This window comes from Amblyraja radiata, chromosome 19 (assembly GCF_010909765.2).
Source record: "Amblyraja radiata isolate CabotCenter1 chromosome 19, sAmbRad1.1.pri, whole genome shotgun sequence".
Taxonomy (NCBI): Eukaryota; Metazoa; Chordata; class Chondrichthyes; order Rajiformes; family Rajidae; genus Amblyraja; species Amblyraja radiata.
In genome coordinates, this window is record NC_045974.1 from 34600759 (window position 1) to 34615423 (window position 14665).

The following is a 14665-nucleotide window of genomic DNA, read 5'->3' on the forward strand; positions in this document are numbered from 1 at the left end:
GCGATGTTTCGGGTCGAGACCCTTCTTCAGACTGAAGGCGCCTCAATGGGCGGATGGAGGCCGCGCAGGCACGCGCACGGCGTCGCGGGAACGAGCCCGCACCCTCATGACGTCGACGAAAGCAAGATGGCACCGAGCGGCGCATGGCGGGGACCCTCTGGCGCTGGTGATGACAGTGGATCCCGGGGACCCTGTGATGGTGATGACGGTTCACTGCCCGGCAACCGTGCCAAGGGCGCGAGTCGCGCAGACAAGACCACGATTTCAAAAAAGAAGTTCCAGAGGAACCCCAATCATTTCAAGAAACGTTGGGGCAGTGTGAAGGAAGGTGAGGATGGCGAGCGGGGCCCGTAATTTACTGGCCGTTTGGTCGCACGTTGGACGAAATGTTCGGCCACCTTTTGTCGATTCATCTGCAGCAAACCCATTGAGCGCCAACTGCAGTCCAGCGGAAGCTCAGTCAGGGACTTCTGTTAGAGTTCAGGGCAAAAAGCAGTTCGAGGTCTTCTTTATACATCATGGGGACATATTCTGTAAGCAGATCAATCATTTGAGTCCGTTTGGTCCATGCAGTGAGAGAGCATCTCATCAGCACCAAATGAAAGAAATGCAAATGATGTGCTGCTTCACCTTGCTGCTTCAAACTGTTGTGAGTTTGCGGATTCTGGAAAGCAGTTAGATGAACGGGCATCCGTTGCATTTCCTGACTTTCATGGGAAGTTACTGTGAGATTGAAGAACAAAACATGAAGTCGCAATTAGAATAGACCATTTTGAATGCTTTAAAAGGACGGGAGAAGAAAATTTGGTTGATGGTGGAATCATGTTGAAAATGGCAGAAATTGCAGCAAATAACCCATTCAACAAGGGTGGGAGTAGCAGGGGCAATACTTTTGCTAGGCGGAGAGCAGTTGAAAGCTCAGAGATGAGGGAAAGAAAGGAGATGTGGTTGATAGATCAATTAACTATGGTGGAGGGAAAGCTACAGTTATGGAAAAACAGGTATCCCAGAGCCACTGGTGTGGAACATTTTACAACTGAAACAGAAACTGAGAATTGAATTGAGATCTTACTCAAAGCAGGGCAAGAGCAGGTTTTGGCAAGATAGTTTTGGACGCTGTGTGCCTGTATGGATATTGGTTGCTACTCAATCCCTTGAGTTGAATGAAGAAATGGAAGACTGGAATAAGATGTGTCCATGTAAAACTAAAAGCAGCATAAAAAATGATACCAAAATTAATTACATTTTTGAGTTCTGTACAAAATGTGGCCACTAGTACACCTATACAATCATAGCTGTAGAGAAGGTAAGAGAGGGGTGCAGAGCAGGAGTGACACAAGGATTATTTTGATGCATCTCGTCTTGAGTCATTGCTTTTGCCGATCGCAGTTCAATATTAATTCAATAATATAATGAATAATTAAAACATCTTTTGATTTGGAGAAAGTAAGTGGAGTTATGATAGATGTTACAGTTAATGACAAGACCCTAAACAACATTGATGTGCAGAGGGATTTTGGAGTCTTCGTTCAGAGCTCACTAAAGGTGGCGGCACAAGTAGATGGGGTCTTTAAGACTTTGTTTAGGCTTCATTTGGAGAATTGTGCGCAGTTCTGCTCACTCTGTTAAAGTGAAGATGTGGAAACTTTGGAGAGAATGCATTCTTGGATTGCTTTCTCTTATATACTTTTATAGAAGTATATAAAATGGTGAGAGACATAGATAAGATAGGCAGTCAGAACCTTTCTCCCAGGGTGAAAATGTCAGACACTAGAGTGCATAGCTAGAAGGTGAGTGGAGGGAAATATAATGGAGATGTGCAGGGCAAGTATTATTTTTACACAGAGAGTGGTGGGAACCTGGAATGGATTGCCAGAGGTAGTGGTGGTGGCAGATATCATAGTGGCGTGTAAGAAGCTAATTGTTAGGCATGTGGATTTGCACGGAATGGAAGGATATGGATCACTTGCAGGCAGATTAGATCAGTTCAGCTGGGCATCGTGTTTGGCACAAACATTATTGGCCGAAGGCCGTGGTCCTGTGCGGTACTGTTTTAAATAATATGATAGACACAAAAAGCTGGAGTAACGCAGCGGGATAGGCAGCATCTTTGGAGAGAAGGAATGGGTGATGTTTCGGGTCGGGACCCTTCTTCAGACTGGTTAGGGGTAAGGGAAACGAGAGATATAGACGATGATGTAGAGGGATAAAGAACAATGAATGAAAGACATGCAAAAAAGTAACGATGATAAAGGAAACGCCATTGTTAGTTGTTTGATGGGTGAAGACAAGAAGCTAGTGCGACTTGGGTAGGTGTGGGCTAGAGAGAGAGAGAATATTGGGGCTAACTGAACAGAATAATCAATATTCATACCACTGGGCTGTAAGTTACCCAAGCGAAGTCTAAGATGCTGTTCCTCCAATTTGTGTTTAGCCTCACTCTGACAATGGAGGAGACCTAGGATAGAAAGGTCTCCGTGGGAATGGGAAGGAGAATTAAAGTGTCTAGCAGCCGGGAGATGTAGGTTCAAGTAGGACTGAGCAAAGGTGTTCTACATCGATATCCTCATTCTTTACGGAATGGGGGGGTTCCCCTCCCATCATAGATGAGGCCCTCATTCATGTCTCCCCGGTACCACGCAGCTCCGCCCTTGCTCCCACTCCCCCCAGTCGCAACAGAGTCCCCCTAGTCCTTACCTTTCACCCATCAGCGGTCGCATATAACACATAATCCTCCAAAATTGTTGCCATGTCCGACGTCCTGGTATGGAACACCTCATCTTGGGTGCTGATGTGGTGTGGACAGCCGAATTGGGAGTAGGGGATAGAGTCTTTGCAGGAAGCAGGGTGGAAAGAAGTGTAGTCGAGATAGTTGTGGGAGTCATTGGGTTTGTAATAGATGACAGTCGATAGTCTATTTCCTGTGATGGAGACTGAGATGAAGAAAGGGGAGGGCGGTGTCGGAGATGGTCCAAGTAAATTTGAGTGCAGGATGGAAATTGGTTGAGAAGTTGATGAAGTCCATGATGTACAAAAAGGTAGGCATAGCTGGGGCCCATGTGGGTGCCCATAACTTGGACTTGGAGGAAGTGGGAGGAGTCGAAGGAGAAGTTGTTAAGGGTGAGGACCAGTTCCGTTAGGCGAAATAGAGTGTTAGTAGAGGGAAATTGGATGGTTGTTCAGTGTTAGAACAAGTTCTACTGGATGAATGAAAATAGTGGCAGAGGGACACTGGTTGGGCCTCTGTTCGGGAGATCTGTTCAACAGGCCATTCTGTTGTGGGTTGAGGTATAGAGGGTTTGAACATCCATGGTAAAGATGTGCATGTTGTCAACTTTAAACGAAACTGTTGAACTGGCAGAGGACATCAAAGTTCTCATGCATGTAAGTAAGAAGCAAATACAAAGAGTAGAAACATGAGATGAGGTAGGGAGCAACAAGTTCATTGGGACGAGAGTTAGCTAAAGTCATGGACATTTCTACTCTTGGAACAATGTTTAATGTTTCTGAATACTTTGAATCTACGTGATAAATATTAAATATGGTTAAAAACAAGTACAATTAAATGTTTTTAATAAATATTAAAATAAATCAATTGTTAATGTTAGGAAGTCCCTTGCATCTGTTGCTCTGATTTGAGGTGGTTGCTGTGCTTGAGTTTTGCCAAGTACAGTCTGACTGAGTGGATTTCCTACCCAAAAATAAATTTGATTTGTTACATCTGAAAGCTTCCATGAGGAGTTAAATTTCAAAGGATTTCTTAAATTATGGCTGTAAATAATTAACTTGATGAAATTATTGTAATCTACACTTTCAGAAAATGTTATTTTTGAGATGTTACGCTCTCTGAAAGTAAAATTTGTGGCTTTTTGACCCGTTGCAAAAAAATGATTTCATTAACCTGATTTTCTTAATCTCTTATTTCACTTTTTTTTAACCATTTTATTTGTCTTCAAATTCGTTGCTTTATATACAAAATTTAGGCGGTCTCCAGCAATGTCCATTCTTCTTGCAAATAAGATAGTTGTTTTAAAAGAAACATCATCTTCTTGGTCCTATTAAATAGTTGTGTTGAGACTTGCAATACGCTTCTTCCTCTGATGTGATCCCACTGTTTAAATTTCCTCCACCTTTTATATTTCCTTCAGGGAACAATGAACTGTCACATGAACTATATGAATTAAGTGATGTATATAAACGCAATGTGTCTATTGATTTGATGTCGGTAATGTTTCACAATCAAGACTGTTCTAATTCTAATAATCACTTTCAGGAAAAGGATTTGCCTTCCAGCAGAAGGAAAAGATTAAATATGAGTACAAGAAATTACTGAGAAAAGAAAAGGGACAACAGCTTCCTCAAAAAGTCGAGTATACAGACAATTATCCAGATCACTTGCGTCATCTCTATCTGGCTGAAGAAGAGTTTCTCAAGAAACAATCAAAGAAACCCAAACGTGAAGAATCTGAAACAAATCAAGTAGATTCTCAAGAAGTGACAATTAAAAAGTAAGAGATTTTGGTTATTCTTTGACAATTTGGTTTGGAAAGAATTTGTATTCTTCGATGTCTTCCATAAACTCCAGACATCACATTATATGAGTAGGGTTAGAATACTTTTAGTTTAAAGATACTGCATGGTGACAGGCCCTTCAGCACACGGAGTCCTTGCCAACATTCGATCACCTGTTCACATGCACCACGGTGGCGCAGCGGTAGAATTGCTGTCTTACAGCGCTTGCAGCGCCGGAGACCCGGGTTCGATCCTGACTACAGGTGCTGTCTGTATGGAGTTCGTACGTTCCCACCGTGACCGCGTTTCCTCCCATATTCCAAAGACATATAGGTTAATTGGCTTGGTGTATGTGTAAATTGTCCCTAGTAGTAGACAGTGTTAATGTGCAGTGATTGCTGGTCGGTGGGACGAAGGGCCCGTTTCCGCGCTGTATCTCTAAATTAAACTAAACATAAGTTGAATGTTATCCGACTTTGTCATCTATTCCTTGCACCCTAGCGAGCAATTTACAAAGGCCATTACCTACAATCCTGCACTACTTCGGGATGTGGGAGGAAACCGGAGAACCCAAAAAAAACTCACACGGTCACGGGGAGAATGTATAAACTACACACAGGCAGCATCCAAGATCAGGAGCGAGCCTGTCTCTGGTGTTTGAGACGGCTATTCTATCAGCTGCACAACTACGCTGCCCATTATTTTCTAGCTAAAAATAAGGACATCCTATCCGAGTGTCTCCATTGCATCTTCCATCTTTAAAAGACATCATCCATGTGCCCATTCTCCATCTTTTGTAAAGTGGTCTTTTTTGTTGATTTGGTAAAGAGTTTATAGGTCATAGGAGCAGAAATAGGCTATTTGGCACATCGAGTGTACTCCGCCATTCAATCATGGCTGATCTTTCTTTCCCTCTCAACCCCTTTCTCCTGCCTTCTCCACATAACATTTGACACCCTCACTAATCAAGAACCTGTCAATCTTAGCTTTTAAAAATACCCTATGTCTTGGCCTCCGCCACCGTCTGTGGCATCGAATTCCACAGATTCACCACCCTCTGACTGAAGAAATTCCTCCTCATCTTTCGAAAGATATGTGCTTTTATTCTGAGATTGTGTTCTCTGGTCCTAGACTCGCCCACTAGTGGAAACATCCTCTCCACATCTATGCTGTCTAGACCTTTTGCGAGAGTGTAAGCTTCAATGATTCAATGATACTTTATTGTTACATGTACCTAGGTACAGTGAAACTCTTTTGCATACAACACACGTACGCAAAGAGTTGCCACGTATCTGGTGCCTACAAAGTACTCATTACAGTCCTGATGGTCCCACTTTGTTCTTGGTGGCCTGACCACCTCTTCTTGGCCTGCAATCTGTTCACAGCTTGCCCTCGACCGACCGCCATTACCCCTCACCTGTGAGCTGTCTCTCAGATCCTTCAGCATTTGTGCCCCCTCTCCCCAGAACTCCACCTACCGACCCTTTGTCCAGATTCTGCCAGTCCGACTCTCTCCTCCTTCCTGCTCCTGGTCTTCGAGGGCGAGCGAGAGACGATCATCGAACCCTTCCATGCAGTTTCCGCGTCTGGGTTTGCCAACTGCCCGCGTGACCTCGTGTCCGTCGGCACTGGTGGCTTGGGCCGAGTTCAAAGGCTGCTCCCGTTGACAGGCCATGCATGGCCTGATGGTCCTTTCTTGCACGGCCTCGAGTTGGGCCAACGGGGTTCTTTGTCCTCGGTCTGCAGCGAGCAAACTGGGCTTGCTGACGGGCTTGTCCTCTGCTTGCCGGGTACTCGTCCTTCTAAACTCCAGCGAGTTCAGGCCCAGAGCTGGCAAATGCTCATCACATGTTAACCCAAACATTCCTGGGATGAATCTTGTAAACCTCCTCTGGACCCTCTCCAACGCCAGTACATCCCTCCTTAAAACTGTTCACAATATTCCAAACGCAGTCTGAAATGTGCTTTATCAAACATCACCATTACATCCTTGCTTTTATGTTCTAATCTTCTCAAATGCTAACATTGCACTTGTCTTCCTTACTACCGATTCAACTCGCAAATTAACCTTTTGGGAATCCTGCACCAGCATTCTGTTTGCACCTCTGTTTTCTGAATCCTCTCTCCATTTAGAAAATTGTCTCTGCCTTTATTCCTACTACCAAAGTGCATGACTGCACACTTTGCTACGCTATTTTCCATCTGCCACTTTGCACACTTTCCCAACCTGTCCAATCCTATTGCCCGCTCCCTGCTTCCTCTACACTACCTGCCCCTTCACCTATCTTTGTATCATCTGTAAACTTTGCCACAAACCCTTTAATTTCATCACCAGAGTGTTGATATGCAACGTGAAAAGAGGCAAATCCAACACCGACTGCCGTGGAACATCCCTAGTCACCGATAGCCAATCAGAAAATGGCCCCTTTATTCCCACTGCCTTCTGCAATTCAGTCAACCTTCTATCCATGCTAGTATATTCCCTCTAGTACCATAGGCTCTCATCTTGTTCAGCAGCCTCATGTGCGGCACTTTTATCAAAGTTCTTCTGAAAAGCTAGGTAAACGACATCCACGGACACTCCCTTGTCTGTCTTGCTATTTACTTTCGCAAATAATTATTTAGCCTGGAAGTATTTCTTTATCAACTGGTGGCGCAGTGATGTAGTGGAAGGCGCTACTGAATCTTGGCTACAGCCACCTAATTGACCTCCATTGCTGTCCATGCCGTATTTTCTCATTCTCTGTAACCACACGTTTTCTCCAGACTCCCTGGCTACCTTACACAGCCCACAGACATGCTAGTTGATGGATTTGTCTACTGTAAATTATCCTCGATATGTGGATGGATAGTGGAATCTAGGAGAGGGAGCGTTTATTGGGAAGCGGTGAGATTGGTTGATAGTAAATTAATGGGGGAATCGGATTGCTCTGTGAGCCTTCATTCACTCAATGGGCCAAATAGCCTGTTCTCTAAGGAAATATAGAAATTGCAGATTGTCTCCATGACAGTTGTTGAGGTGGTTTACTTTAGTACAAATGTTATGTGCTTTTTTAGGAAAAAGAAACTGTCATCGTATCAAAAAACTAAAGAAGAATATGAGAAAAGACAAGCAGAATATATACAGAAAAAAGAAGTAAGTATCATGTTGTGGGTTTTGGGCTCAGCAGTGTTTTTAGATTGTTTCGAATTAGGTTAAGCAAATTAACTTGCAGAAATGAGTTTACAATGAGCTTGGTGCCAACAGTAAGGCTTACAACTGACCATGAAGTCGATACTAACTCAACTTTTTTTATATCTGCAGTTGTTCACTTGTTGCTAAAAATCGCCACCAATTCAAAGTAATAAGGCCTGAGCAAACCCGGGCCTTGCAATTTATTGTTGTCATGTTGATTGACTGAAACAAATACTGTGGATAAAATAGCTGTAAACTCTTCAGTAACCAGCAAATCCAGGTGTGTGCTTTACCCGACATCATGAAATACTTAAGATACGGATGCTGCTTTACTGTAAAAAGACACACAAGTGCTGGAGAAACTCAGCAGCAGGCAGGCAGCATCTCTGGAGAGCATGGATACGAGATGTTTTGGGCCGGGAGCCTGCAGGTCTGTGTGAGTGAGGCCCGGAGCTGCAGGAGAGAGAGCGAGGGGCTGCAGGTACCAGCACGTAGCGGAGAATGAGAAGTGGTGGATTGAATGTAGGTTGAGCCCAAACTGGCAGGCCTGGAAATGAAGACTGAAGCCATGTGACACAAGATGGCCATGCAGGCAAGTGCTGTGAAAGCACACTGTGGTAGCGAGTCCGGGTCAAAACATGGTCGAAGAGCAGGAGAGCATCAGGGAAAATGTTCCCAATGTTGAGGGAGTTCCAGAACCAGGAGCCACAGTCTAAGAATAAAGGGTAGGCCATTTAAAACTGAGATGAGAAAAAACTTTTTCACCCAGAGAGTTGTGAATTTGTGGAATTCTCTGTCACAGAAGGCAGTAGAGGCCAATTCACTGGATGAATTTAAAAGAGAGTTAGATAGAGCTCTTGGGGCTAGCGGAATCCAGGGTTATGGGGAAAAGGCAGGCGCGGGTTACTGATTGTGGATGATCAGCAATGATCACAATGAATGGCAGTGCAGGGTTGAAGGGCCAAATGGCCTCCTCCTGCACCTATTTTCTATGTTTCTGTGACAGAGGGGGAGCAGAGGGATGTATGTTGAAAGAAGCCTTGTGGGACTAATTCACACTCCAATCTAAAGATATTGCCTGGTGACTTCCTCACTTTTGTTTTCAGAATTGCCGTCCCTCTAGCACCCCCACCCTACCCTATATCTCTGCTCTTTGGCAAAAGACATTGAAGAATTTGACAAAATGTTACTCCTATTATGTGCAATATTGTCAACGATTGTCTTTCGTACTGGCAGATCATCTATGTCAACTGATCAAATTGGATAATCATCAAGCTACTCTAATACAGCCAGAAAAAAAATACAGAACACATTGTTACAACAGGTGGCCATGACCTATATTTTAAGACGGAGATTGGCAGATTCTTGATTAGTAAGGGCGTGGGGGGGTTATAGGGCGAAGGTAGAAGAATGGGGTTGAGTGGGAAAGATAGATCAGCCGTGATTGAATGGCTGAGTAGACTTGATGGCCTAATCCTTCTCCTAGAAGTTATGAACTTGCATTACCACGTAGAACTACCAAGCAACAAGATTTTGCTTTTGATTTCCTTTCTCTGAGGTCTTCCCATGTTCAATACGGTGTGCCAACAATCTATGTTCGCGTTGTTCCTAAGGGTAAGAGTGCAAATGATTATTGTCATTTATTTTAATATTGTTGAATGAATGATTATGCTTATTTTAAGTATGGTTATTAATTTCTTCCTAATTTTCCTTAAGGCGGCAGAAAAAAGACAAAAGGATAAAGAAGAGGCACAGAGGAAATACAAAGAACAAAAACTGGAGAGATATAAAATGCTCTGCAAGAAAACAAGAACAGGCCAGCCAAACCTGAACCTGCAGATGGAATACTTGCTTAAAAAAATCCAAGATAAGACATGAAATAAAATCGTCTATTTCTGACTTTAACATTGCCACCATTTGTTCTCCTTTGGATCTCATTGGCTGTTTAAAAGATTTTGATGCAATTGTCATTCAATCCCAAACATGAGCATTTGGTGATATTTCATTCAGATTGATATTTGATACTAGTGACAAAAATTTTTTATTTGTAGGCATGCAAAACTGGAATGGTGAACACACAAACTCTGCTGGTAAATTACAGTGATTTTTTAATGATCATCTTGAATGATAAGCGGGTGGCGTCAGCAGTCTGTCACGTCCCTTCTCTGTTTTTATTATTTTAAGTATGTTTTAAATGTGTGTTTCAATGTTTCTATTGGGGGGGGAGTCCGCGTCGCTCAAGCCGTAGGAGCGACGCGGACTCTTAACATCACGGAGCTGCGAAGAAGTGCTCCGACCGCGGGGCCTGTGGACTTTTAACACCGTGAAGCCGCGGTCTCTGTTAAGAAGCAGCCGACTCGGGAACTCCATGCCGCGGAGTGTTCCGATCCGTCCCGATGTCGGAGTTTCGATCATCCCGACGAGAGGGCCTGAACATCGGACCGTCTAACGGCGAACTGCGGAGGGTTCAAAGGCCTCTGGGTGTTTATGTTAAATTTTATTTTATTTTGTATTGTGTTCTTTTCACTTGATATGGCTGTATGGTAACTCAAATTTTGCTGTGCCTTAATTGGTTAAGTGACAATAAATGCAAAATTAAACTTTAAAAAATGCAAAATTAATCTAGTCGCCATGAAGTTTGAAAAATGCAAAATATTGAGATTTTGTTTGTAACTTTAAACTGTTCACTTGTATCACTCTGGTTAAATTTTATGTTTCTAGACCTATGATGGCTTGTCAATATCTTTTCATATTGTGTACATTATGGATTTTGTCAGCAAACAAGTGACCTGGTGACATTTCTTACTTAACGGATTATAAATGTATTGGAGAAAATATCCACGAGCATACCAACACCAATTGTATGTAAAAATTAGATGTCATAGTAGTTCATCTACAACATGCATCCTAAATAGTGAAAGTAAAAAGTCGTAGGTGAAGTTAATTCATACGATAACAAACATTAGATCAGTGGAAAAGGCCGAGACATTTGCAGGCAGTCTTCAGCCAATTTGATTTATTTCCCCATAATCTCAAGAAACAATTGAATACAGTGGATTTATGTTCAGTCTGCCTGCCAACAACCAACTCTTTGTCATCGGCAAATTAACCAAATAGCAAGTAAAACTTAACAATGATCTCTTCACTAATGCCTAATTTGAGTTCTACCAAGAGTACAATTTCAAAATAGCATCATGGTCCAAATGTAGATAAGACTATTATGGGTCCAGGTTTTATCCATTCCTATCATACTTTTTTCAACAACAGCTATGGCTAAAGTCTTATTTATCTACCTATGCCCTTTGAATTTAAATCATTTTATATTGAGAATTAAATGTTATTCTAATCTAAAAGTTGAAATAATTATTTCTTAGGCCTGGGTTTATTGTCACGTGTACCGATGTACAATGAAAAGCATCGTTTTGCATGCTATCCATTCAAGTGAGATAATGCTATACATAAATGCAATGAAGCCAAACTCAACTACAATAGGTGGAGAGTAAGGTAAAGATAAAGAATGCAGAATGTAGTTATAATAATTTACCAAATCTATTGGTATGCCCTTTTGACAGTTTGGACAATAAATATCGTGATTCCTGGCATTTTGGAAGGAAAAATGTCAGCTTATAAATTGAAGGAAATGGATCTTTATCATAGTGCCTTTCATGTCCTGAACATGTTCCAAAAAACTTCAAAAAGTGTTAAGTGGGGAAACATGCTCAAAAGCTAATTTATGCAAAGTAAGACCACAAAATTGCAACAAAATTAATAACCAGATAATCTGATGTGAAACAAAGTGCTGTCGGAACTCAGTAGATTAGGCAGTTCAGTGTGTATTTGTACGTGACAATTAAGCACCATTGATCATCTGTGAAGGGCATGGACAGTCAATGCCTCGAATTGGGACTCTTCCTTAGACTGGACAAGCACCGCCTTGGATCAGGACCTCACCTCCAACCCAGATTCCAACAATGGCAGGTTTTTGTGTCTCCAATCTATGGAGGGATATGGGTTAAGTGATGACTGATGGCGAGGAGAACTATTGTTCCTGAAAATGTATCATGATGTCTTTTACATCCGCCATAGATTTCCATGTGTTGTGCATCACAGCAGAAAGGCAGCAAACCTGAGAGAAATTCACATTTAGTACTCAAATAAAATGTCAGCCTAGGTTATGAATTCAAGTCTTTGGAGCCAAACTTCAATTCATGCACACCTGAATTTGGAAGCAAGCATTCTGTTTTCACCTCAGCTGATCAAAGCATTTACAGACTGTTCCACAGAAACTGGATTTCATCTTTGTTGTTGCACTTAAACAATCATGCTTGTAGTGCTAGTACCAAATTGAAAAGAAAAGTAAATTGGTTTCAAAAATGGATATGTTAAATTATGATGTGCACATGTCCAGATAACAGTGCTCCATTTTATTGTGTAGTAGTCAGTGAAGATTATACCTTAAAAGGCACATAGTAAAGTAAAATATCCTTTATGGTCATTCAGACCTTCCGGTCTGAACGAAATATCGTACCTTGCAGTCATACATATAATAAAATAACAAAAACACACAATAAACACAAATTTAACATCCACCACAGTGAGTTCACCAGGCACCTCCTCACTGTGATGGAAGGCAAAAGTCTTAAAGTCTACGTCTCTTCCCTCCTTGTTCTCCCTTGACACACAGCAGCAGCACGCATTATGCCTGCCATAGTGTGAAAAGGACTGGTGACGGCATGGAGAGCACAAGGAGGATCTCCAAATGAGACATTGATCAGCTGTTGAACCAAATTGGTGCCAAGCGATGAAACATGCAAAATATAACATCATAGATGTATCAAGATATTCATACTAACATATCCTCTGGCATATATTCGCACACGCACAACTTTTCTTTATTCTTGTCCCATATTTCCTTATGTACCCACACTCCCCTCCTACACCAGTCCCCCCGATAGATAGTTGCTCTCCATGATTTTCCAATCGAAAAATAAAAAAGTTATGAGTTTAAAAAATCTTGAGTTCGGCTGATTTGTCCTCTCGCCTGTCAATCACGACGAGGGGGCAGGACTATAAAACCCCGGATGCCCAGACGTGAGTCAGTCACTCCGGAAGATCGTGAGGGAGAGTCCACAACTGTAATTCTAAGCTGTGAATCAACTGAACTGTGAGTCTGCAATGTATTTGCAATAAATTATTTGTTAGCCCTTAATGACAATGCAATGAGTTGTTTGGCAATTTGGTGGCCTGCACTCTGCTTGAAAAACTATGAAATGGAATTTGGCGGCCTGCACTCTGCTTGAAATGCTGTGAAATTGAATGTGGTGGCCTGCACTCTGCTTGAAATGCTGTGAAATTGAATGTGGTGTCCTGCACTCTGCTTGAAATGGAATTTCAAGGAATAGCCGTGAGTGAACTGCCAGCCCACCAGCTCTGAGTGACTGAGCTGCCAGCCCACCAGCCCTGAGTGACTGAGCTGCCAGCCCACCAGTCCTGAGTGACTGAGCTGCCAGCCTAAGAATCCATTTGGCCCACAATGTTCATACTAGCCCTCTGGAAACCAGTCCATTCGGCCCACAACACCCATACTAGCGCTCCATATTTTTTAAATGGCATGCTTATATTGAACTCAATGGGTTAATTTTATTGGGTCATTGTGTCAATGCAGGCCAAAAAAGATAGGCTTTCTTTATAGTTAGACGTAATGAAACAGAAAACACTGGATAAACTCAACAGGTCTGGGTACATCGTGGGAAGTGAAACAAAGCTGACCGTTTCTCTTCCCACAGATGTGACCTGATCTGCCAAGTATTGTCACAGTCTGCCCTCTCCTCATTCTCATCCACTTCACCTCCCAGTACTTTTCCACCGTCCCTCCTTCTCCTCACCTGCCTGCCTGCCACTCCCCTCTCATCAGCCCAACTCTCCTCACCTGTTGCACTCAGTTGCCTCTGATCACCAATTAACCCGGTATATAGACTCTCCTCACCGTTCACACAGTGCCAGATTGTTCTCAGCATTCATGCAAGACTCCAGCGATTTCCCGACTACGTCTCCTGCCTGCCCCTCTTCGGAACCCTCGCTCAATCCTGAGCCTCTGTGTGAGTACGGTGTACCCATTCCTGTGTTACTACTCTGTGTTACAGTATCGTAATAAAGTTCATTACCAACTATACCTGCCTGATTCTGTGCTGCTATTGGGTCCAAGCTATACCCGTTACAAGTATCACATTTTCTGTTTTATTTTAGACATCCAGCATCTGGAATTTCTGCAGTGACTAGAATAACAGTCGGTTTTTTAGACCCGTCTGAAGAAGGGTCTCGATCTGAAACATTACCAATTCCTTTTCCCCAGAGATGTTGCCTGACCCACCGAATGTTAGCATTTTGTGACTAGTCGATTTTTTTAGATCTAGTATCTCCAATTAATATCAAGAAAGCTTCAAAGAAGAGTTGCACAGCAATTAGCATCGTTATTCCAAAGTTTCATGCTGATGAAATATTAAACATGGTAGCATGGATCTTGGTTGGGGACACAACAGATGAGGACGAGTCGGAGTATAGAAGTGAGATCGACCGACTGACCAAATGGTGCCAGCACAACAACCTGGCTCTCAACATCAGTAAGACCAAGGAACTGATTATGGACTTTAGTCGGGGAAGGATGAGGACACACAATCCTGTTCACATCAATGGGACGACGGTGGAGAGGGTCAATAACTTCAAATTCCTGGGCGTGCATATATCCGAAGATCTTTCCTGGATCCAGCACACCAATGCAATTATAAAGAAGGCACATCAGCGACTCTACTTCCTGAGAAGATTACGGAGATTCGGCATGTCGAAGAGGATTCTCCTAAACTTCTACAGGTGCACGGTAGAGAGCATTCTGACTGGTTGCAGCATCGCCTGGTTCGGCAACTTGAACGTCCAGAAGCGAAAAAGACTACAAAAAGTTGTGACCACTGCCCAGTCCATCAC

General features: G+C 42.8%; 1 protein-coding gene across 1 annotated transcript; it reads left to right on the plus strand.

Annotated features, from left to right (window-relative positions):
• Positions 1 to 30: 30 nt before the first annotated feature.
• ccdc59 (coiled-coil domain containing 59) lies at positions 31 to 12239 on the plus strand. Its single transcript, XM_033038204.1, has 4 exons — positions 31 to 328; positions 4274 to 4508; positions 7570 to 7648; positions 9404 to 12239. The coding sequence occupies exons 1-4, from the start codon at positions 46 to 48 to the stop codon at positions 9563 to 9565; spliced, it is 759 nt and encodes a 252-aa protein (XP_032894095.1). The 5' UTR covers positions 31 to 45; the 3' UTR covers positions 9566 to 12239.
• Positions 12240 to 14665: the final 2426 nt, after the last annotated feature.

Bases quoted from the DNA above. Each gene is read 5' to 3' on its own strand.
- ccdc59 (XM_033038204.1), top strand. From the start codon at position 46: ATGGGCGGATGGAGGCCGCGCAGGCACGCGCACGGCGTCGCGGGAACG. The intron at 329-4,273 runs GTGAGGATGGCG...AATCACTTTCAG, and splicing joins TTGGGGCAGTGTGAAGGAAG to GAAAAGGATTTGCCTTCCAG. The intron at 7,649-9,403 runs GTAAGTATCATG...ATTTTCCTTAAG, and splicing joins AATATATACAGAAAAAAGAA to GCGGCAGAAAAAAGACAAAA.